Source organism: Neofelis nebulosa, chromosome 14 (genome assembly GCF_028018385.1).
Source record: "Neofelis nebulosa isolate mNeoNeb1 chromosome 14, mNeoNeb1.pri, whole genome shotgun sequence".
NCBI classification, from domain to species: Eukaryota; Metazoa; Chordata; class Mammalia; order Carnivora; family Felidae; genus Neofelis; species Neofelis nebulosa.
The window spans coordinates 75,791,113-75,816,559 of NC_080795.1; the positions used below are offsets into that span (position 1 = coordinate 75,791,113).

Below are 25,447 nucleotides of genomic sequence, written 5' to 3' on the forward strand. Positions count from 1 at the left end.
ACTGAAGTGTACTTCACCAAGGTCAGATTTGCCCAAGCATTGTGTGTATTTTAGACTGAGCCCCCCATTTGGGGCTGAATATCAACCCCTGCGGTGGCTTAGCTGATATGCATCCACTTGAGTGTGAACCAAGTGGACCAGGTGTGATCAGGTCGAGTGTGATCGTGAGCGTGGCTGCCACTCGAGGTCCTCAGGCTCTGGTGGGGGTGGAGGGCTGAAGAAGGTTCCAACTTTGAGATCAAGGCCTCCCGAGGGTGCCTTGTTCCCTGAAGCAGCGTCCCCTCCGGCCCTATGTATACACACGAGTGTGCGCGCGCACACACACACTCACACACACACATACACATTCCCAGGGTTCAGCAAGCACTGGTGGAGGTCAGGCAAGCCTCCGACACTGAACACAGGGAAAATGAGGAAGCAGGTGAGTTCTGTCCCCTCTCTCCCAGGACTGAAATTCTACAAGATACAGCTCTGTCTCGCCTGTAGGCAACACATCCACAGTTTCTGCTGAACTTGGAATGTCAGCTTCAAACCACACTTTTGGGTTTTTGTGGGTTTTTTTGAGAGAGAGAGAGAGCACGTGTTGCCAGACACGGGGCCCCATCCCACTGACCGTAAGATCACGGCCAGAGCCGAAATCAAGAGTCAGGCGTCTAACCCACCGAGCCACCCAGGCGCCCCTCAAACCACACTTTCAAGAGGGAAACAAACTCACTATGGTACAGAGTCCTGGACTCACCGTCAGCAGTGTGAAGGAGCTTGTGACTCTTCAACGTCCCTTTTGATTTGAATTTCTTGCCACACATGTCACACAGGTGGGTTTTCTCAGTGCTGTGACGGTTCATGTGAGCCTTGAGGTTACTCTTGCTGCGAGTTGCATACTCGCACAAAGAACACTTGAAGGGTTTCACACCTACCAGAGGAGGGGAAAAAAACACACAGAATCACACACACACACACACACACACACACCCCCATCTGCACCCGTGTGTGCATCCCAAGGATACGTGTGCACATCCACTTTGAACAAAGCAGTGCACCTGCCTGTCCCTGAACATGGCGCACACCTGTCTCGCCAGGCTCCTCCATGCTGTTCCTTCGGCCCGCCACGCCCTTCCTCCCGGCTCTGCCAGGGCCTCCCCTGGGCGGTCTCCTCTGGCCCTCCCAAGCGAATGTCCTCGACCCCTCTGCTAGCTGTACTGCTACAGTGCATCACAAGCCGTTCACACTGCCGCTCCCCACGGTCTGGGAACCCCTTGAGGGCACGGACCCCGGGCAGTCCCTGCAGCACACGTTCACTCAATCCAACGGGACTGAGGCGAGCTGACAAAAATTCAAGGAAACAAGGGTCTGTGTGCAAAACCCAACGTGCTCGGGCACCTAGGATCAGATGTGAAAGCACGTTTTCATACACCCAACAGAACCCTGACATCAGCTGGTGTTGGGCTAATGGCCTGGACTGTGGGGCATCCTGGCCGCTCTCCCTTCACTCAGCAAACACCTGCTGAGGACCTGCTCCGTATTGAACGCGGGGTTTGGGGGGGGGGTGTTCTCTGAAGCGGAGAAGCCCCTGCCCCTGCGGCCTCTGTCCGGGGGAGAATGTAAAGTGAAAAAGGCTGCGACACCTGGTGCCACAGGCATGGGGAGAGGGACGCTGTTCCCGACACCGAGCGCAGGGGGAACCTGCCACGCTGCGCGCCCGGCAGGTTCAGCCCCTGTCTACAAGGCCTGAGGCTTGGCAGTGGAGGAAACTGAGGCTTCAGGAAGGCTGCAAGGTGTGCCCGGGGCACAGAGCTGGGGTGCACCCGTGCTGGTAAACAAACGCACCTCCCCCACCGCGGCTTTGGCCTCAGCTCCTTCTGCCTGGCGTGGGCCCTGCTGCATTGCTGACCAACCCGACCGCCTCTCCCTTCCTGACAGCACTTCCCCCGAGGCCTGAGAGCAGGTGCTTCTGGCCACGCCGTAGAAACTCTTCATCCTCTGTCCTCCCCAGGAGCCCTCTTGTTTTCCTGCCCGCAGCTTCCCAGTTTCCTAACTCACAGGCGGGACCTCTGCAAACATCCGGAAGGGCTCCCCCTGCTCCCACCACCGAGCCTCACCCCCAGGAGAGCCGCGTCCCTACGGCGGGAGGCAAAGTAGGTGGCCCACTGTCTCTGGCAGTCTCCCGACCTCCAATTGCCCAAAGCCCCAGAGTGTGCTCCCCGTTCCTCCCCTCTTAGGCAAGCACCCCGAAAGCACAGCCTGTGTTCCTCCCGCCTCCTGGATTCTTCCTCCACGATGCTGGGACCAGACGACGTTCTGCTGTCCTCTTCGCCTTTGCTCATTTGTCCAACACCAACACTTCCTCAGCACCTACCGAGCCAGTGCACCACGGCCGCCACCAGTCACCTCCGTGACTGAGACAGTGCTGTTCCTGTCCTCCTGAAGCCCACTGCCTAGTGCAGGGGTCGTGCGGATTTATTTCGCTGCAATCCCAACAAAAGCTACAAAGAACTGCACGCCTCTGCTCACTGCACTTGCCACTGAACAGGCAGTGACTGAAATCACGGAGCTCAGCTGGCTGCTGCACACGTTTCTGGGTAAGTGGAAGGAAGTCTAACTGCAGGGCGCATGGCGACACGGCTTCCCCCTAAAGCACTCCTGCGTGAAGCTCAGAAGCATGACATTGAAAGGATGCTCCATCCTGAGAGATGAGTACTCACCTTCGTGAGCCCAAATATGACGCTGAAGGTCTGAGCCGTTCTTCATGAAATAGAAATCACAATACGGGCACTTCATGGCTCTCTTTCCAATCAGCCCTTTCAGCTGAACCCTCCTCCCGAGAACCTCGGAAATAGTGCTCATGGAGACCTCTAGATGAAAAGCAGGGTGATCATCAGAAGCCAAAGGAGATCGGCTCATGAAAGATGGACATGAACCTCGTGACGGTGCCCGAACCCCAGCACTAACGTGACAAATCCAGATGTGCCCCATGGAGTCCAGCAATAGAATTTAGGCCTAAAAGTTAAACCAGAATCTACAAGTCTCAGATCTAAATATCTGTGAGCATAAAACGTGAGGGACAGAGAAACAATGCCACAAGGCACCGTCACACAAATGCAGGACGTGAAATCATCTACAGGAGAAGTGACCCGGTCCCTCCAACAAATTGATGTCACGGGAACAAAAGTGGGCTGGGGTGTCCCACAGAATACAAGACACTCGAGTGACGTGACAACTAAAAACAAAATGCCTGAGTCTTGATTCAAACAATCTTCAGTGGACTTGGGAAATTTTAAATGAACTAATGGTAGGTAATGATAAGGAATTACCATTAATTCTGTTTGTTTTGCCTGATTTTACTTTTGTTTTTATTTCAATTCTAGTTGGCTAGGGGCGCCTGGGTGGCTCAGTCGGCTGAGCGTCCGACTTCGCCTCAGGTCACGATCTCACAGTCCGTGACTTCGAGCCCCGCGTCGGGCCCTGTGCTGACAGCTCGGAGCCTGGAGCCTGCTTTGGATTCTGTGTCTCCCTCTCTCTGCCCCTAACCCAACTCGCATTCTGTCTCTGTCTCTCTCAAAAATAAACGTTAAAAAAAAAAAAATGTTAAAAAAGATTCTAGTTGGCTAACATACAGGGTAAAATTGGTTTCAGATTTAGAATGTAACACATAGCACCCAGTGCTCCTCATAACAAGTGTTTTAATGGCGACCCAGTGGTTGTGTTCAGAAGACGCCCTTACTTGCTACAGATGCATCCTAAGTTCTTTTACGGGGAAATGGCACGCGTGTGGGACGAACTTGAAGATATTCTAGGACAAAAGTCTGGAGGGTCAGTACAGGAAACAAATCTGATAAAGGGCACGCGGATGCAGAGGCCAGGCTGTTATGGATCCTTGGGGTCCCTCCTGTTACCCTGTTTTGTAGACATTTCAAGTTTCACCCAAAGAGAAAGAACAGCTCACACACGTTCATGAGCAAAGGTTGGGCGGTTTAAATGAGCATCCCTGGCTCACACCGGACACGGGTGACACGGGACACAGGCCGACACGGGGAGGGCAGGACGAAGCCACCAGGACACCACGGGTGAAGGCCTCAGGGCTCCATCTGCTCCCGGACAGAACGTGAGAGTTCGTGAACTCTGTGATCTCTCTACTTTTCCCCATTATCATCGGTAATCAGGCAGTCGGTGCCCAAAGACAAGAGCGGACACAAAACAAAGAGAAAAGGGACACGGACGCAGGCGAAGTGCACCGGCTTACCTGTCCCTCACTTCTGCCACACACAGCACCCATGTTACCACCCATGTCTGTGCCCCCGGGCCTGCCCGTGTGATACCCAGATCTGGGGATGGGCCTTAACGGTGGCAGCCCTACCCCAAGGCTCTCACGGGGTGGCAAGGTGGTGGCAATGACCTGAACACAGGGGTCAGCGTCCCCAGCCAGGGAGCCCTCACATCCTCCCCAAGGAAGAACACAGAGAACACACAGGAATTAACGGGGCAGAATGGAGGAAATGTGTCCCAGTTGGCGAGAACAGAAGTGTGGCAGGCATGAGTGGCCAGGTGGCTCGTGCTCACACCTCTAAGTGGCTAAGGAAACCAGTGTGGGGAGACCCAGGGTGACAGTCAGCCCGACTCGCCAAGGCTCCTCAGCCTGGGAGTGCACACCCTTCATAAACCACCCTGTTGGGGAACAAGCTTTTCACGGGGGCCAGGCACCGGCTTCCAGGGAGTGGAGTCTAGGTCAGACCTGCATTGTAAGTGACCCATCTGAAGGCATTCAAGGTGCACATGAAAAGGGGGGAGGGAGATGACAGTGTGGGGAGAGTATCTGAAGGCCAGATGAAAGGATAAAATGAAGTAAATGGTTATAAATTCCCAACCTTAAATAAAGGTAATCGTATCCCTTAAATTTACTCATACCTCCGTCCCTCTTTATTTCCATTTAGTGCAGTTGACATGTAATGCTGTGTTTTAAAATAAACATAAGCATTTTAGGGATGCCTGGGTGGCTCAGTCAGTTAGGGGTCCAACTTGGGCTCAGGTCACGATCTCACGGTTCATGAGCTCAAGGCCCGTGTTTGGCTCCACGAAGCGAGGAGCGTGAACCTCGGATCCTGGTTCCCCTTCCCATCTACCCCTCCCCCGCTCAGCACTTTCTCAAAAATAAATTAAAAACGCATTAAAAATAAATGAATGAATAAACAAATAAGTGAATGAAACATAAGCATTTTAAAGTTAATTTCCTCTCCAAATGCATAACCTTACCAGGATGGTTGGTCTTGATATGTGACTTGATCAATCGATCTTCTGAAAAAGACTTTTCACACACAGGACAAGAATAACTCCTTTTGTCCTTAACAGAAAGAGAGCACAGTCAATTAAGCGTCCCACTTAAACCTCGGCTCCGTGGAACGTCCGCCACCACCGTCACCACCACCGCCACCACGGCCAGACCACAGTGCACCTTTGCAAACGTGTGACATGCCCCTGCACCTGGCCCTCACAGCCCGGGAACAGTAGCGGCTCCGCGTCAGAAGGGAGGGACGGGGCTTACAGACGAGGGTCCGGTGAAGGTGGCCGGGCCAGCAGAGGGCAGGGCTTGGCCTCGAGGTCTACCACGCAGACCGGCGCTGCTCCGCGACCCAATGCGTATTATGTCCTCCAATGCTCTCTGCGTGGTGTGGGGGGGTTTCACAGAGTTATTTTACTGGGACTCACAACCACTCTCAGTGGACAGGCATTACTGTGCTCACATTGCAGATGAAGAAACCGAGGCCCAGAGGGATGAGCCCCGAGTCTGAGAGGAAGAGCGGGCGTCTGAACCTGAATGCACACAGGCCCGCCCGGGCCGCTCCTGCTACTCCCCAGGCCGCGTCCCACGGAGGTTCATGCTCCTCGCTTCGTGGATCCAGCTCCCACAAAAGGAGAAACGCTTGTGAATGATCAGGCTCTAGCTCTGCTCATCTGCCTTTTCCCTCGGCTCACTATTGGGATAGTTCATGGGCCAACTGTCCCCAGAGGGTGGGTGTTAGGGGTTAAACCGTGTCTCCTGCAAAATCCACGTAGTGAAGTCCTAACCCCCCAGTACTTCGGAATGAAACCTCATTTGGAAAGAGGGTCACTGCAGCTGTAACTAGCTAAGAAGAAGTCATCAGGGCGGACTGCAATCCAACGTGTCTGGTGTTTGGACAGAGACCTGCACACAGGGGGATCCTGCATTTACAGAATGAACCCCCACCATTTGTTGGGCATCTGCTAGGAGCTCAGGATCGAACCAAGTGCTCTCATGTCTTAGTAAACGAACACAACCCTCAGAGGCACCCAGAAACGCAGTCAACTCAGACTAATAACAGCAGCAGCAACAGCGACCATTTCTTCCGAACTTCCTCGTCCAGAGTGCTGTGTGTTACATACCACGACCGACGGGGCATTCAGAGCCGCCCAAGGCCACACCCCCTGGAGGGCAGAGATGGGCGTCCAAGGCAGACCCCTGTAGTCCAGAGTTCCTGCTCCTATAAGACAGTGACCAAGAGCACAGACTCAGGACTCACAGACCCCGAGCTCAAATCCTGGTTTCGCCACTTAGCTGGGGAACCCTGGGCAAGTGACTTAACCGTCCGCTCCTTGGTTTCCTCATTTGTAAAATGGCAATAAAAACCGCCTGTTGCTAGGAGGAAAAATGAAATTACAAACACATAAAGCAGACTCGCAACTTCTAGTCCAGCACGGGAGAGGCTCAGAAGTTTCTACTCCATCCTAACAGTAGATGAATACGCTGAGAAAGGAACAACCCTTCTTAACCCTTAAGACACGTGAGGTCACAGGGGCAAGCCAGTGCCCCCCAACCTGAAGAGAAGGCAGCGAATCACAACTTACTGGAGCAAAATCCCACAGGCAGACACCCCCCAGAAAACCAGGACCAGAGTAGGGCAACCAAGACTGGAATTGATAAGCTGCTGGAAATTCACCATAGCCAAGTAGGAGATTTCAGCATTCCAGGGGCACCCACTTTTGTGAGTTTTACCCCTAGGGCCTCCACCCTGTACTCACAGTGAGCATCAGAGAAAAACCCATACTTCTGGCAGGGAGAAGGGAAAAGGAACCATTCTGAAACACGCTGGAGCATTCTATCCTTGACAACACCTGGCCCCCAGAGGAAACCAGTTCACCAGAGCCTAGCTTGCCGGGGTATTATCGGAGACTAAGCTACCTGGAGGAGGAGAAGTACCCAATTCCAGCCCCCTACAGCCTTCCACATGGGAGAAAGGACAGACCCGAACCCGGCCCACTTTAGCCATCGTTACCCACCTAAGGGAGTTGGAAAAAAAAAAAAAAAAAATGAGGAACACTGGTGAAGTTCATGTCCATAGGCAGAGGCTCCTGAGAGACTGAGCCCTAATCACAGGGTTACAGAATGATTCTCCTCCCCCACACCTTACCAATACATTACTAAACGCCTATTTATGGCAAGTCCTTGTACCCAGTACATCCTGTCCAGCTATGAAGGAAGAATAATATTACAAGACTCACGAAAAGGCAAAAAGCACAGTTTGAAGAGACAGAGCAAGCATCAAAAGCAGATTCAGATACGGCAAGGATTTGGGGATTATGAGACCAAGCATTTAAAACAACTTGAACGTGCACACTGAGAGTAAGAGCTGTACTGGACAAAGCAGACAGCACGTAAAGGAGAGGGGCAATGGAAGCAGAGGCGAAAATTCTCAGAACCAACAAAGAGAGGCTAGAGATCAAAACCACTGTGGCCGAAATGAAGAAAGCCTTTGATGGGCATGCTAGACTGGATACAGCTCAATCTCAGAGTCTACGGATATCTCAAAAGAAGCCTCTAAAACTGAAAAGCAAGGGGAGCCTGGGTGGCTCAGGTCGGTTAAGCGTCCGACTTCAGCTCAGGTCATGATCTCACGGTCTGTGGGTTCGAGCCCCGCATCGGGCTCTGTGCTGACAGCTCAGAGCCTGCAGCCTGCTTCAGATTCTGTGTTTCCCTTTCTCTCTGCTCCTCCCCCGCTCGCTTGCTTGCTCACTCTTCTCTCTCAAAAATAAATAAATATAAAAAAGAATTTTTAAACTGAAAAGCAAGCAGAAAGATTGATGAACACAGAACAGAGTATCAAAGGGACGTGTATGTAGTAGGAATATGAGAAGAAAGAGATAAAGAAAATGAAGAAATACCTACACCAATAACGATTGAGAACTTCTCTAATATGATGTCAAACACCAAGCCACAGATCCCAAAAACTCAGAGAACATCCAGTAAGAATAATACCAAATAAACTACACCCATCATTTTCAAACTACAGAAAACCAAAGATAAAGAAAAAATACTGAAAGAAGCCAGAGGTAAAAAATAAAACCAAACAAAAAAACACCTTACCTATAGAGGAACAAAGATAAGAATTGCACCCAACTTCTCAGAAACTACACAAGCAAGAAGAGAATGGAGTGAAATGTTTACATAAAGGAAAAAACACCAACTCAGAATTCTGTACCCTGCAAAACTACCCTTCAAACATGAAGGAGGGGCACCTGGGTGGCTAATTGTTTAAACGTCTGACTCTTGATTTTGTCTCAGGTCATGATCTCAGAGTTGTGATATCAAACGCCTCATCATGTCAGTGCAAAGCCCGCTTAAGATTCTCTCTCTCCCCTTCCCTCTGCCTCTCCCAAGCTCACCCATGTATGCTCTGTCTTGCTCTCTCAAAAAAAAAAAAAAAAAAAGAAAGAAAGAAAGAGGAAAAAATGAAGGAAAATACTTTCTCAGACAAACAAAATTGAAGCAATTTATTACCACTAAGACCTGTCTTACAAGAAATATTAAAGCAACATAAAGTTAAAAAAAAAAAAAGCAAACAAAAAGGAAAAAGTCAAAAGTTGATCTTCATAAAGAAAGAGCACTAGAGAAGGAAGAAGTAAAGGTAAAATAAAAGCTCTTATTTGTCTTAATCTTCATTGATCTAACAGAAAGTTTGTTCGAAATAATGACTGCAACAATGTATTCAATACACATATATATGCTTATATATAAGTGAATAAATACCGGCAATGATACACAGGGTATGAAGAAGGAATTAGGGTTATTTTGTTACTACAAGATACTGACACTATCCACAGTGTAGAACAGTGCTATCTGAAAGCTAACTTGGATTCTATGTAAATGTATGCTACAAGTTCTAGGGTAAACACTAGCAAAAGTTAAAAAAAAAAATTGTAAGTGATAAGCTAAGAAAGGAAAGAAAATGAAACCATCTGAAATGCCCAGTTAAAACTACAAAAGGCAGAAAAGAACAAGAGTAGAAGATAAGAAACAGAAAACAAGGGCAACAAACAGAAAACAGTAACAAATATGGTAACTATTAATTCAACTGTATCAATAATCACTTTGGACATCAATGATCTAAACTGCACCAATTAAGAGATTACCAAACTGGGGTGCCTGGGTGGCTCAGTCGGTTAAGCGTCCGACTTCGGCTCAGGTCATGATCTCACGGTTCGTGGGTTTGAGCCCCGCATCGGGCTCTGTGCTGACGGCTCAGAGCCTGGAGCCTGCTTCGGATTCTGTGTCTCCCTCTCTCTCTGTTTTTCCTCTGCTCGTTCTCTGTCTGTCTCTCAAAAATAAATAAACGTTAAAAAAAATTAAAAAAAAAAAAAAAGAGATTACCAAACTGGATCAAATAACAAGATTCAGCTATATGTTGGCTCTACGAAGCCCACCCTAAATTTAAAGACACATACAGATTAAAAGAAAATAGGTGGAGAAAGATATACCATGCTAACACTCATCAAAAGAAACAGGAAGTAGCTTGCTAATTTAAGAGAGAACAGACTTCAGAGGTGGTTATCAGTGATAAAAAGGGGCATTACCTAATGTTGAAGGAATCAGTTCTCTAAGAAGACATAATCGTCCTTAACATGCGTGCATCTAACAACAGAGTCAAAAAGCATGAGGCAAAAAATGGCAGAATGGCAAAAGGAGAAATAAACAAATCTACTGTCTTAGCTGGAGACTTCAACACCCCTCTCTCAGAAACAGACAGAGCCAGCAGGCAGACAGTCAGCGCGGACATGGCTGAACTCAACAACACAGCTGAATTCAATCAATCAACTGGGTAAAGTGACATCCATAGACTACTTTATTTAACAACAGCAGAATACACGTTCTTCTCAAGGTCACACAGAACGTTCACCAAAACAGACCACATTCTAGACCATAAAACAGCCCTCAACAAATTCAAAAGAACAGAAACCATAGAGTGTTTGCTCACAATGGGTTAAACTAGTAATCAATAAAGAAAGATAGCTAAGACTATATCAAAATATGTACATATTAAATAATATACTTTTAATAACATGAGTTAAAGAAGAAATCACAAGAAAAATTTTTTTAGTATTTTAAACTAAATAAAAATGAAAACTCAACTTCTCAAAATATATGGAAAGCAATGAAAGCTGTACTTGGAGGGAAATCTATATAGCACTGAATGTATAATATTAGAAAAGAAGATCTAAAATCAATCATTTAAACTTCCACCTTAGGAAAGTAGAAAAGATGACTAACTTAAACCCAGGTTAAGCATAAGAGAAAAATATGAAAAATTAGAGCAGAAACCAATTAAATTAAAAACAGGAAATCAATAGAGAAAAATCAACAAGACCAAAAGTTGGTTCTTTGAAAAGATCAATAAAATCATTAAGCCTCTAGCCAGTCTAACTAGGCAAAAGGGAGGGCAGAAGCCACTAACATCAGAAATGAAAAAGGGGACATACTACAGATCCCATGAACATTACAAAGGTAGTAAAGGGATACCATGAACAATGTTATGCCCACAAATTTGACAACCTAGATGAAACAAACCAATTCCTTAAAAGACACAATCTGCCAAAATTCATGCCAAAAGAAATAATCATAATAGGCCTATCTCTACTGAAGAAACTCAATCAATAATTAATAATTTTCCAACAGAAAAAGCATCAAGACTAGATGTGTCTACCAAACACATAAGGCACAAATTATACCAATTCTCTACAATCTCTTTTAGAAAACAGAAGCAGAGGAATTACTTCCTAACTCATTCTATGAGGCCAGCATTACCCTAATGGCAAAAATAGACAAAAACATTGTAAGAAAAGTAAATTACAGACCAATATCTCTCATGAACAGAGAGGCAAAAATCCTCACCAAACCTTAGCACATCAAACCCAACAATGTATAATAAGATCTGTATACCCCAAATGGGATGGGGAGCCTGGGTAGCTCAGTCAGTTAAGCATCTGACTCTCTGATTTCAGCTCAGGTCATGATCTCATAGTTTATGAGTTCAAGCCTCACATCAGGCTCTGCACTGACAGCATAGAGCCTGCCTGGGATTCTCTCTCTTCCTCTCTCTCTGCCCCTCCCCTGCTCATGCTCTCCCTCGTTCTCTCTCAAAATAAGTAAACTTTAAAAACAACAACAAAAGAACTATACACCACAACCAAGTGGGATTTATCCCTGGTAGGCAAGGCTGACTCAACATTCTAAAATCAAATAATATAATCTATCACAGCAACAGGCTAAGAAATAAAAATCACATGCTCATATCAACAGGAGCAGAAAAAGAATTTCATAATATGCAACACCCATTCATGACAGACAATCTCAGTAAACTAGGAAGAGGGAGGAACTGCCTCAACTTTAGACAAAGATTATCTACAAAACACTTACAGCTAACATCATACTTAATAGTGAGAGGAACTGGATGTTTTCCCACTATGATTAGATTAGATTAAGGCAAGAATGTCATCTCCCAATACTCCTTTCAACACTGTACTGAAGTCCTAGCTAAAGCAATAAGGCAAGAAAAGGAAATAAAGACATACACGTCAGGAAAAAAGAGATAAAACTGTCTTTGTTTGCAGATGACATAATCATCTATGTAGAAAATCTGGAAGAATAGATTAAAAAAAAAAAAAAAAAAAACTCCTGGAACTAATAAGCAATCATTACAGCAAGGTTACAAGATAAAAAGTTAATGCACAAAAGTCAATTGCTATCCTATATATCAGCAATGAATAAGTGGAATCTGGAATTAAAAATGATACCATTTATATGAGCACCACGCACAACTGAAATGCTTAGGTATAAATGTAATAAAATATGCACAAGATCTATATGAGAAAAACTACAAAATGCTGATGAAAGAAATCAAAGAAAAAAAAAGTAGAAAGCTATCCCATGTTCATGGACAGGAAGACTCGATATGGTTAAGATGTCAGTTCTTCAAAACTGGATCTATATATAGAGTCAATGCAACCCCAACCAAAATCCCAGCAAGTTATTCTATGGTTATGGAAAAATTGCCTGTAAAGCTTATACAGAGAGGCAAAAACAAAAACAGAATAGCCAATACAATATTGGAGGAGAAAAACAAAGTTGGAAGATTGACACTACTCAACTTCATGATTTATCATAAAGCAACAATGATGAAGACAGTGTGGCACTGGTAAAAAAAAAAAAAAAATAGACAGCAGATCAGTGAAAGAGAATAGAGCCCAGTCAACTGATCTTTGACACAGCAGCAAATACTATACAAGTGAGCAAGGACAGTTTTCTCAACAAATGATGCTAGAACAACTGGACAGCCAAAATGACAGACACACATCTTACAGTCTTCCACAAATATTAACTCGTTGTGGATCACAGACCTAAATGTAAAACACAAAACTATAAAACTCCTAGAATGCATACAAGCAAAGCTAGTTGGGGGTGCCTGGGTGCCTGGGTGACTCAGGTCATGATCTCGCAGTTTGTGAGTTCAAGCCCCGTGTCAGACTCTGTGCTGACAGCTCAGAGCCTGGAGCCTGCTTTGGATTCTGTGTCTCCCTCTCTCTCTGCCCCTCCCCTGCTCACACTCTGTGTCTCTCTGTCTCTCCATAACAAATAAACATTAAAAAAAATTTTTTTTAAAGAAAAAAAAAAGAAAACCTAGATGGCCTTGAATATGATAACGACTTGTTAGATACAACAAAAGGCCCAATCCATGAAAGACTGAATCGATAAACTGGGCTTCATTAAAATTAAATTTTCTGCTCTATGAAAGATGGTGTCAAGAGAAGAAAAAAAAAAAGTCACAGAATGAGAGAAGATATTTGCCAAAGATATATCTGATAAAGGACTCTTAGCCAAAATATGCAAAGAACTCTTCAAAGTCAACAATAAAAAAAAAATTTTAAACAAGCCAAAGACCTAGACAGCTCACCAAAGTAAGTAAATGAGAAGACGCTCCACATCATATGTCATCAGGAAACGCAAATTAAAGCAAGAATGAGATACTACTATAGACCTGTTAGAATGGCCCAAATCCATAATACTGACAAACAGATACACTGTGGCACAACCAAACAATGGAATATACTCAGGACTAAAAAGAAATGAGCCTTCACGCCATGAAAAGATGGGGAAGAAACTTACATGCATGTAACTAAGTGAAAGAAGGCAGTGTGAAAGGCCACATGCTATAGGATTCCAACTGTATGACATTCTGGAAAAAGAACGATGCAGAAAGTAAAAGGGTCCACAGTGGCCAGAATGCAGGGGGAAGGGAGGGATGAACAGGCGGGCAAGGAGAATTTTAGGTCAGTGAAACTACTCTGCATGGTGGACGCACGTCATGATCCATTTGTCCAAACCCTCCGAACGTACAGCACCAAGAGGGAGCCTTAATGTAATTAACTCCAGACTCTGGGTGTGACTAGTGTGTCAATGCCCATTCACTGATTACAACAAAGGTACCATCGTGGTATAGGATGTCAGTCGTGGGGAAGGTAGTGCACGTTTGGGGACAGAGAAATCTCTGCACTTTCCGCTCAATTTGCAGTGAACCTAAAACTGTTCTAAACAATAAAGTTTGAGACAACACACATAGAGTGCTTAGAACAGAGCCTGGCCTATGGTGAGCACTCAACAGATCTGAAGACTCCGCTGCTGTGGCTGCCGCATTGCTATCAATGCAACTCAGCCTCAGACACCAGACTTTCTTGGGGGCTAACGCAGCCTGGGAGTCTCCAAGAGGGAACTGAGCCAGCACCCTCCCAAATTCCTTTGTGGTTTAGTTGCTGCCTTTGCAGAACCTCTCCTGAGGGTGGTGTTCCCCAGAGCATACTCAGGAGAAAGGTACTTAAAAAACAAAAACAAAACCTAACAAAGTCCCCCTGAACCACCAAAAGGTCTGGATGCACTTCCCACAAAACACCTGGGTTCCAAGCAATGTCTGCCAAGCTCAGGGGTCCCAGGGGTCCAGGCAGCTCCAGGGAAGGTGCCCTGAGCTTTGCACGTAGCCAATGCCACAGACTTCCACGCAGGCTACATCGTGGGCTCAGGGCTGCTCGGGATGTTTCTGTCACTGTCCTCCTCTGCCCTTGACCCTTCCAGGTCACTCCATCACTCCCTGGGTCTGCACACGGGAACTCGTGCTCACAGACCGTTTGGAAAGACGCCACTGGGCCTGGTGCACGTCCTAGAGTAGGCCTGTCAGCTGCCCCCGGTGCCCTCATCAGCAGAGATGATGGAGGAGTTCAGAAGGGCTTTGAAGGAGTTTACAGTGATCTCCCCTGAGTCCTTGCTATTTGATTTTTTTTTTCTTTTAATCTCTGATAGTCTGAAAGCAATTTATCTTAGAGCTTATCAGGGCCCCTCATTTCTTGATGTCTTTGAAGATTGTCAGAAGGACACAGGCGGTGGGAAAGGGTGCTGGGAGGAGGGCGCACTCTTAGGACTCATTTATTTCTTTTTTCGACCTCAGTTCCGTGCCGGAGATGAAAACCCAAACTGACACAGCAAACTTAAAAAGAGCGGTTGTTAAAAGAGTTCCCGGCAGAGGCGGAGAGGGAGAGGCCCGTGCGGTAATAATAATGACGGTCAAGGAGCCCAGACCTCGGAGTTTGTTTGCTCTGGTGGAAACGGCCTTCAAAGCAACACAGGACCCTTTGAAAGAAGAAAGGCATCAGCTAGAGTCTGTGGCCACAGTGTGGGGCGCAGGAGTAGCCCCAGGGCTTGGGCGTAGGCTCAGGCCCTGGCTCTCTGCCTGGGTGAACCTCACCTTGGTCAACAGCTCTGCAGCAGGTGCCCTGGCCCCCAGAGCAACTGGGCAGTTCTCAAGTCTGAAACTAGCAGTGGGTGGAGAACAGCAAACCTGCCCCTGCCACCAAGGGGATTCACTATCGCATAATTACCACTCCTATAAAATACCTGACATCAGGACGCCTGGGTGGTTCAGTCGGTTACGTGCCCGACTTGATTTCAGCTCAGGTCATGATCTCAGGGTTTGCGGGTCGAGCCCCACTTGGGATTCTCTCTTTCTCTTTCCTTCTCTCAAAATAAATAAACAGGCTTTAAAAAAAGAACAAAAACTAAAATAAAATATTTGATATCAAGTTCAAAAAATAAGGTGGGAGACTGCACTCTGACCAATTTCTCAGGAATAAAAGTCTATGGTCATGGGATCTGCTGTCCTCCATGGACTCACTCGTTCATTCCTCAGATGTTCCAAGGGCCCCTGTTACGTGCCAGGCATTGGGCGGAGGACAGAGGTGTGAGGCACTGGCCCTGGCCTCAAGGGGCCCGTGAGCCACTGAGAACTGCCAACACACAGAGGCAGAAGGTATGACGAAGGCAGAAAAGGTGACCCATTTCTGAAGGCAGAAATGGGGACTGATTTGAACAAGCTAGATAAAAGCCCCAAACGTGCTCCATTTAGAAGGTCAACTCCAGGATCATCCTGTCCGCTGAAAGCAGTTCTGTTGTGTCAGGCCATGCCCTCCAATTCTGCACACTGGCCTTGCTCACGGAAGCTGCATTTTCCGCCCAGGAAGCTCTGCCGGCCCTAGGTCCCCCGGGCTGCGGATAAATGCCCAAACACGGTGACACAGAAACAAACGGTCTGCGATCACAGAGGAAAAGTCCATCTGGCTCCCGGCCCTTGGAAAAGGAAAACCTCATATCCAATCGCTTTAGTTCAATAATATTTTCCTCCACTAAAAAAAAAAAAAAAAAATGACAAATCCATTTATTTCCAGTAAGATCCAGAGGGTGGGTTCCTCTACTTTCTCTGTGTTTTCTTGACAAGGTATTATTTTACTTTACCTCCAGCAAGTACATGCAAGATGTTTTAAATATGTGTACCCTTGTAGCCAAAAACAGACCAAGCACTTTTCAAAGACCAGGCAAGCGCTCATTTCAAACATGTGCCAAGAGGCCACCACGCCCTGGATGGATGGACAGAGGCGTCCTCCACCGGCCCAATACTACCGCTCCCCTCCTCCTGCTAACTGAGAAGGACGAGCTAGCTCAGACCCGCCTCTCCCCTGGACACCTGGACCTGTGCCGTGGCCCTCACATCCGTCATCCCCGAGTCCCCACAGCAAGCCTGGAGCGCTTCGCAGAAGCGAACTCTCAGAGAAGTTCGGAAGCGAAGCCACAGCCTTGTGAGGGGCGGAGTCAGCACATGACACCAAAACGTGCCCGTTCCCAAGGGCGGGCGGGCTTGTGGCTGCCACGGCGCCCTCAGATCGGCTGGATACCTGTGAGGTATTCTTGGAGAGCGCCCAAGCTGGAGATAAAGGGAAAAGACTGACACACCCTGAGCAGTCACCATCTGCTCTGTTTCCTGCCATTTCAATCGTGTCCATCAGGAGGGACTGAAGGCGCAGATTCCCAGGTCCCCCTCAATTTACAGAGGGGACAAGAGCCCGGCGACCTGTCACCCCATGTGATTCTGATTCAGGGTGTCATGAGTTACATCAGCTGGGTCAGCAACTTACCAACTGCTTTCCTGGGACCCACAGGGGCCACCCGTTTGGCAACGTCACACACGCTGACACGTAAACACACTGAGACGTGGAAACAAAGGCCTCAGGAATCAAAACTTAACCCTGGGTCAGGGTGACTAAGACTGGTGGTTTCTATTTTATTCTACCGAACTTCATTCTTAAGATATGCTCACTAGTTGTGCTCAACTTACTAGTTGAAATCCATTGATTTCACAACTATCCAAATGGACCGTGACCTAGGGACTGAAAAAACTGACCTGAGTGTTCTACATATATATACTTTTTCAAGTTTATTTATTTTGAGAGAGAGAGAGCCATGGGAGGGGCAGAGAGAGAGGGAAAGAGAGAGAGTGAGAATCCCAAGCAGGCTCTACACTGTCATAGTACAGAGACTATGCGGGGATTGAACTCACAAACTGTGAGATCGTGACCTGTGCTGAAATCAAGAGCCACCCAGCACCCCTACATATATTTTCTAATTTACTCGCCACAACCCCAAGGGGCAGGAGATGGTACCTAATTTTCGTGTTACAGCTGAAAAAGCAGAGGCTCGGCAAACGCCCGAGATCACAGGGGTGGATACGAGGTCTGAACTACAGCACGTCACAACCCAAAGCCCATGGCACTTCATCACCGCCGGGTTCTCCTAAGTCTCCCCTGCACAAAGTCTGCACAGTGCTGTAAAAAGTGGGCTTGCCGACCTGGATGCCAATACATCCTGGACGCTAAGTCACAACATCTGGTTGCTCAAGAGAAGGAGGGTCTGCAAGGAGAGACTATATTACATGTAGTCACACCTTCTGATCATTGGGTGCATCATTAGCTAAGAAATGGTGGAGAGTAGGGGCGCCCGGGTGGCTCAGTTGGCTGAGCGTTCGACTTCGGCTCAGGTCATGATCTCGCGGTTCGTGGGCTCGACCCCGCGTCGGGCTCTGAGCTGTCAGTTCGGAGCCTGCAGCCTGCAGCCTGCTTCGGATTCTGTGTCTCCCTCTCTCTCTGCCCCTCCCCCACTCTCACTCTGTCTCTGCCTTTCGAAAAATGAATGAACGTTAAAAAAAATGAAAAAATAAAAAAAAAGAAATGGTGGAGAGTCACAGAAACAGGAACTCAGCCAAATTATCCCAGACTCCTATTACAACTGGGATGGACCCGGATGGAGGCCCATTGGGGGGGCAGGGGGTCAATCTGAAATCTCCTTAATTTTGCACCACATGGGAATCTGTGTTGAAAACACGTAAGTGTTGGGTCAAATGCAAAAGCCCAACCAGACTCTTGACACACCTGGCCCATCTCCCTGGGTCACAGGTAAGGGAACCAAGCCCCAGGCCGAGGTGAGGTCACACAACACCACTCTCCCAACTCAGGTAGACCCTTCCCTGACCAGAGTCCTTGGCTCGGCACCTTTACATCACGAAGCTCACTTGTGCTATCTTGTGGGACCCTCACCGCGACCCTGAGAAAGCACGTATGTTTATATATATACAAAGTGCCACCCAGGCCGAGCCACAGACATCGAAAGCAGATTAGTGGCTGCCTAGGGCTTGGGGAGGGCAAGGAAGCAGTGCAAGCTAATGGAAGATCTCCCCACCAGGGCAATGTTGGCCTCATTACAGAAATAATTTACAGGCTCAAAAGACAAATGGTGTCTAAAATCAAGATACTGGTGCCCGTTTTCATACATGATGCCATCTGACTACATCGGCAATATAGTCCCAGTGATTCACGGGAAACGCTGTCAATATCCTGGTGGGAATACAGAAGGTTTCCCCTTGTGTGCTGCCTCTCTGCTTGCCTCTCTCGTGGCCAAAGCCTACTCATCAAACTCGGAACCCCTCCTCCGGGCAGCCCTCTACCTCGGCCGGGACCTCCCTGGGGCGGAGTGGGAGGAGGAGGGCGCTCTGTGTTCGCCTCACTTCCCTCCCTCATTGCCATACCGCCATTACTGTCCCCTTGCTTGTCCTCCCATGCAACAAAGAGCACCTTGAAGACAGACCCCGGGTCTCACTCACATCCGAAGCCCCAACGCCCGGCACGTAGACTGCGGCGCCTCTGACCTGTGTCGCGAGCTTCAGAGAAGCAGGAGCACATTTACCTTCAAAAGTGTCTCAAATGGGGGCTCCCATGAGGCTTAGCTGGTCAAGCATCTGGCTCTTGACTTCAGCTCAGGTCATCGTCTCACGGTTCGTGGGATTGAGCCCCGTGTCTGGCTCTGTGCTGACAGCATGGAGCCTGCTTGGCATTCTCTCTCTCCCTTCTCTCTCTGCCCCACCCCGGCTCGCACACTCTCTCTCTAAACAAATAAACATTTTTTTAAAAGTGTCTCAAATGGAAGAACTGCAAATACTGGGAGGGAGGGAATAGATCAAACAACAACGTCTAAGAAAACACGAGTGTTCATGAGAATCACGAGAACACTCTGTTTTTATAAGGTCAACAGAGCCACACTCCCTTACTCCCGCTCCTCTCTTGCAGTAACGTTCAGGGACGTTTCGTTGTTGTGGCACAAGACACAGCACGAATAGTATCAACACAGCCCCCGCTCTGATGGGACAAAGTGTACCCCCACCACGTCCCTCCCAACAGTGTGCAAGTGTCCCAGGGGCCCCTCAGAAGGACGTGGCTGCCGTTCATGACCCACCATGCAGCGTGGGCAGTGACAGGAGCGTGGCTCACAGATAAGCACGCAGACCTGAGCTCCGGCCAGCGCGATGGGGGGCAAGCTACTGAATGACCCCCCAGAGAGGGCTCCTGATCCGCCCCGGGGAGGAAATAATCCCACCTCCCGGAAGAGGTATGAGAGTAAAGATTCGAGGGTCCAGACCACAGGACGAAACAGAAACTGTTCCTTCCCTTCTTCAGCACCCACTTTCCCAGCTGCCTCAGGTGTCCACAGTAGGGAGAGAAGCCTCTCAGAAGGAAGAGTCGCAACCACAGGGAGTTGGAAAGAGAAGCTTCTCTAAGTGCTGGATTATCAAGATAAAGGAAAGCATGTGAAATTGGGGCTTAAGATCTCAGGACATGTTCCCGACATGGCCCTGCTGACCCTGAGGACCAGGGATGTGGCCAGAAGGCTGAGTACCAGCATCCAGAGGCAAGAAAAGCCTGGGCTGGACCTGGGTCCCTCTGACACACGCGACAGGCAAGGAAAATGGGTACAGGATAAACAGGCGGCCGCACACACTGCCGAGCTCTTTCCCAGCCTCCTCCTCGGGGTCGACCTTCAGCCTCCATTTCAAAGTCTCTCAGGGCAGAACAAGACCCAACATGAAAATTACAGTAAGTGATAGCGATTGTTAATAGTCAACGGCACATGGTGCTTACTCCTCGTCAGGCATTGTTCTAAAACGTTTACGCATGTTCTCTCACTTCACCTTCCCCTGAGGATGGGTAAACCGAGGCATGGGGCAGTTACATGACTCATCCTGAAGTCGGATGCACGGTAAATGGGGGAGCCAGAGTTTAAAACACACGGTCTGGTTCCTGGTCTTCACTGCTACCCTCCAAGGCTGTCCCAGCACCCTGTCCTCACGTCGCCCTCACTCAGCTCCTGGCTTCGTGTGCGTTTCTAGCAAAGTCATAGCCATGATTTCTGCCACCCCGGTTTTCTCCACCCTAAGATGGTACAGGAATCAACACCAATCTAACAGCTCTTCTGGAAGGAAACAGAACGGCGTGCCTTCATGCGCTATGCAGAAAGAGGGACAGAGAACATGTGCTAAGAGGTCCCAGGTCACATGTAGTAGCGAGCACACAGTGGACAGCACAATCGCTGCTCCGGGTTCTTGCTCCAGAACTTTCCAGGTTATCCTCCCAGTAACCCTAGGAGATCTATCTACACAAACACATGCGTACATCTGTGCTCTGCCATTTGGAGGCGTGTGTAATACACGCACGTATACGCGTGCGTACGTGTGAGTTTAACACGTGCAGTCTGTGCACGTACGTGTATACACGCGTGTGTGTATAAAATGGACATACACTGGGGCGCCCGGGTGGCTCAGTCGGTTAAGCATCCGACTTCAGCTCAGGTCATGATCTCGCGGTTCGTGAGTTCGACCCCCGCATCGGGCTCTGTGCTGACAGCTCGGAGCCTGGAGCCTGCTTCGGATTCTGTGTCTCTCTCTCTCTCTCTCTCTCTGCCCCTCCCCACCTCGCACTCTGTCCCTGTCTCTCAAAAATGGATGAACATTAAAAAAATTATTTTTTAAATGGACATATACTTCTTCATAGATATTTTATATCTATGGCTATATATATATATATATATATATATATATATATGGCTACCAAATCTCAGAAAGGACAAGTGACTTGTCCCAATACCCACAGCCGGTGCGAGTGCTGGAGGCAGTATCAGAACCCGGGCATCTAACCCTAAAGCATGGGCTCTGACCCACCCACTATACCTATAGCACCCTGATTTCACCCTTAGTGACCAACTGCTACAGCATGGGTGATCTTTGTGCCAGAACAGAGTGGAAGCAGGCCCAGCTTCTGAAGCCTCCTTCTGAGCCAAGCCGTCTGTGATATAAAAAGGAAAGCCATTAACGCAGAACCACGCCTGGGGCCAGCTGTGCCTCCTTTATCACGTGAACAAGGCTCAAACCACTCTCGGGTGTCAGCCCCTTGAGTTACATGAGAATTTGCAAAACTAAACAGTCATTCATTATGTTACGTCACTTTCCACTGAAGAATTAAACACACTTCACCATTATGAATATGGACAGCATCTTGGCTTAAACGATCGCCTTTCTGTTTTTAAATAAGAGCGCTTCACAGACAATCCCTCACAGAGAGTCGACAACAAGTAACACAAGAGGACACCAGCGTCATCGACATTTACTGCGCTCTCCCCGTGAACCAGACACTGCCCCCCGCCCCACGGGCACCACGGCATGTAACCTCTCAACGGCCAGGGGCAGCTCTTCCTACTGCCACTTCTGTTGCTGATGATTCTTTACGATGTCACTTAAGAAAGCCTTGCTTTAGTTCCACGCTGTAGATCTTCCTTCCGGAGATTTTCTCTGATGCTGAACAGTGGGCCCAGAAAGCAAATCTGTTCCACCTCATCATTTTGCAACGTATCTGAGACTCTGCCTGTGAAGGGGGTCCCGGGGCGAAGCCTCCTGGGAAGGACGCTCGCGTGCAGGGCTCACGGGGAAGCGGGGCACCTTCCCATGCGCACAAAGGTTAGAAAGCAGTGGGCAGCGGGGGCAGACAAGCTGCTGCCCGGGCTTACTACTTACCAGTTCCGTGTGAACTTTAAGATGTGCCTGCAGCTTGTATTTATCTGGAGTTGAGTAGTTGCAGCCATCGGTGGGACACTTCAGCAGGACGTTACTGTGTTTCTGAATAACGTGGCGTTTAAGGCAGTTTTTGGTGATGGAGGAATAATGGCACTGGGAGCAGTGATACAGGTGCTCCCGGGTGTGGGTGCGCACGTGCATGTCAAAGTGCACTTGGTACCAAAAAAGTTTGCCTAAAAAAATATCGTCACGTGAGAACAAGGAAGCTTCTTTCAGACTGGATTTGATTTTTCTCATTATTACTTTTTTACTAGTCTATTTGTCTCCCTCTCCGGCTTGTCCGGGTCACCCTTCACGCTTTCCTCACTTCTGCCTGGAAATGGCTTTTTAGAGGCGGGAGGCTGTGAACTTTAAGGGTGCTACGCTGTTTGCGTGACATCAGAGCTAGGACAGGAGGAAACAAGTGTTTCCTGAGGACCAATTACAGCACCACATGCTGCTGTGCACTTGCCTAAATCAGGGTCTCTGACCCCTGCCGACACCTGGGCCAGAGCTGGGCTCTCCCACCACCCGCGCTGCCAGCTCTCGGGGAGCCTCAGGGGCCCTGCCTGCACGGACGGCTGCGAGGGCTCCAATCGGGGCTCTCTACGAGGAGCTGCAGGGAGAACAGGGCCACGACTCAAGCTACACTTTGAACCTGTCACGTGCCAGAAGAACCATTCTTCTTGGCTCAAGTTCCGGCAGCAGCCGTGAGAGAGACCACCGCGTGTGCCTGCCCCAGCCAGCGCGGCCACCTCCACAAATACGCCACACGCTAGACTGTGACACAGGTGGCCGCCTCCTACTGTCTACAAATGATGAAGCACAGCTCGTTGACGGGTGGTTCTTTGCAAAGAGACATGAGCTCAAACCAAACACGAGGTGACCCAAAGCAGGCTGGGGACGGGCGGGGCTGTAGGGAACGAGCGCTCAGCCAGCTGCTTGCCCAGCGCCGCCCTCCTTACCGCAGTATTCACACTCCAGGTCCCCGTACACCTTCCGGATCCTCTCGCACAAGCCGGTGTTCATCCTTCTCTTCTGTAAGCCATCCAGGATCTTCATGAACGCACTGATGCCGGCCCGGTGCTCGGAGGCCGGGCTGCAAGAGTCTGGCTGGGGCAGGGCCACGTCCCCTCCACCTGCTACCGGAGGAAGGTCCGAGGCCTCGCCTGGGTTTGACCTGAGACACCTACTAGGATCTGGTCCCTCGGACGGGAGGGCAGCCATTTTCTGCCCTGCCTCTGGGGGGCTCTCGGCCCCCCGCGCGTCCAGGTTCGCTCCCGCACTTCCGGCCTTGGATGGCAGTGATGGGACTTCTTCACCCTGAGTCTGGGAGGAGGCTCCGCGCCGGGCGTCCAAGGTCTCCTCGGGGGCGGTGCGAGCCTCCGCAGAGGAGGGATCATTTTTCAGTAAAAACTCCTCGGAGACCACCGCCTGCGAAGGAAGGTCCGAGGCGTCCGCGGCAGCTTCCAGCCCGCAGGGTGGCAGGGCGGCCCCCTGGGCCTGGGGGACGGCCAAGTGCGTGGGCGGGGCGGGCTCCTGCGCCGCGGCCTCCGGCTCCTTCCCGGCCCCCTCGTCGGGCCCAGCGTCTGCGGGGCAGGCCGCCCCCTTGGGCGCATTCATGCCAGGGAACACAAACTCCTCCTCCGCCAGCTGCGGCTGGCCCCCCAGCGCTTCCTGCTGGATGTCCCCGCCCGGCTCCAGGAGGCAGAAGCTCTGGTTGATGGAGCTGGTGAAGAGCCCGCCCTCCTGCGCCGCCCCGTGCGCCTCCCTGATGTGCGAGCGCAGCCGGATGGAGCTGACGAACTTCTTGAGGCACAGCGCGCACACGTACACAAACGGGTGCTTCCGCACGTGCAGCTCCAGCGCCTGGTACTTGGTGGCCCCGTGGCCGCACAGCTCGCAGGCGAAGGGCCACTTGTCCCCGTGCACCAGCATGTGGCGGTCGCGGTCCAGCTCGTTCTTGAACTTGCGCTCGCAGATGTGGCAGTCGTACAGCAGCTGCCGCTTGCCCTCCCTGGTGAGCAGGCAGAGCTCCTCCAGGGCCTCCTGCACCTTCCGGTCCTGCGCGTCGTGCGCGTGCCGGACGTGCTTGATGAGGTTCTTGACGTCGGAGTACTTCTTCTTGCAGAAGCGGCAGTGCTGCTTGACCTTCTTGTGCACGCGCTCCACGTGCACCTTCAGGTGCCCTTTGCTCAGGCAGGTGAAGGCGCAGTAGTCGCAGGCGAACTTCTCGCCCGTGTGCTTGCGCAGGTGCACGTTCAGGTTGGCCTTGATGGCGCTGGCGTAGCTGCACTGGGGGCACTGGTACGGCTTCTCGTTGGTGTGGATCCTCAGGTGTGCCTGCAGCGAGTGCTTGAACTTGAACACCTTGTTGCAGTACTCGCAGGTGAAGATCTTGAGCTGGGTGGGCCCTAGCCTGGAAACAGACGACAGCACCGTTACCCTTGGAGACGCCGCACCTCCCTAAGGACCGTGAACTCCTTCTTGGGAACCGAACGCCAAAGGCTCAAAGTGACCCAAACGGCCCTGAGGCTGGATGGAGGCATTCATTCGGCAACAAGCGGGACGGACCGGAGGGCCGAGTATGGACCAGGCGCGTACAGAGACTGGAGCTCACGGTCTGGGGGAGGGGAGACAGGTGAGCACATGCTTGCACGACAGTGGGGCAAGTGTCCATGGGAACATGTGCGGGGGCGGGGGGGGGGGAGGAGAGAGAAAGAGACATCTAACCTGGATTCAGGTAGTTGGGAAACTTGCTAAACAGGAGATGTCTGAGTTGAGGCTTGCAGAACGAGAAGAGGGAGGCAAGAGGAGAAAGAGGGAAGAGGGATGTGTCACTCACAACGTACACAACAACCAGCTGTGCTCCAAAGCTGACCTGTACGTCTTCTGGCTACATGACCCGTCATTAACGGAACGAGCTCCATCGGCTCCATGAGACCAGATACAATCTGCTTGGATTTGTCCACCAGCTTCAACAAGCCAGACTTGCTTGTTCATTCAACCAGCTCGTCCCTCGCTGCCACCCGTCGGTGAAAGACCCGCGTCCCTACGTCCTCCCAGGGCAAGTGAACGGGCCTATCTGACTGGTCACCTGGACCTCATGAGCTGAGCTCCAACTTTCCCCTTCTGGCGAGGATGGTCTGCCCGTGAACAGCAAGTGGTACAGTGAGTGCTTAGCTAGGTGGGCGTGCGTGGGCCTGGCCAGGAGCGGTCAAGGACTGCAGGTGAGGCAGTCAGGTGCCCAGGAACGGGAAGCCCCGTGCTGATGAGCACCACACCGTGTCCCCCGCAACTCCATCAGTAACAGAGCTGATGCTCCAGTCTCCATCGCCCTCCTCCTTTACCACGGCTAA

The 25,447-nt window shown here is 49.8% G+C and overlaps 1 protein-coding gene across 7 annotated transcripts in view; it reads right to left on the reverse strand.

The window, feature by feature from the left end:
• The window catches only part of ZFAT (zinc finger and AT-hook domain containing), a 287,200-nt gene that overhangs the window by 89,065 nt on the left and 172,688 nt on the right, over positions 1-25,447 (reverse strand). For 5 of the 7 annotated variants that reach the window (XR_009253547.1, XM_058699154.1, XM_058699157.1 and 2 more), the window contains 6 exons: positions 23,054-24,507; positions 22,050-22,282; positions 5,537-5,653; positions 5,248-5,335; positions 2,703-2,852; positions 740-913 (listed from right to left, as the gene is read on the reverse strand). Coding sequence is in view for 6 of the 7 variants with exons in the window: in XM_058699154.1 (XP_058555137.1) it covers positions 740-913; positions 2,703-2,852; positions 5,248-5,335; positions 5,537-5,653; positions 22,050-22,282; positions 23,054-24,507 (2,216 nt within the window). In the remaining variant the exon portion in view is untranslated. The remainder of the gene's footprint in view (positions 1-739; positions 914-2,702; positions 2,853-5,247; positions 5,336-5,536; positions 5,654-22,049; positions 22,283-23,053; positions 24,508-25,447) is intronic. The other 2 variants (XM_058699156.1, XM_058699155.1) reach the window with 1 other exon arrangement.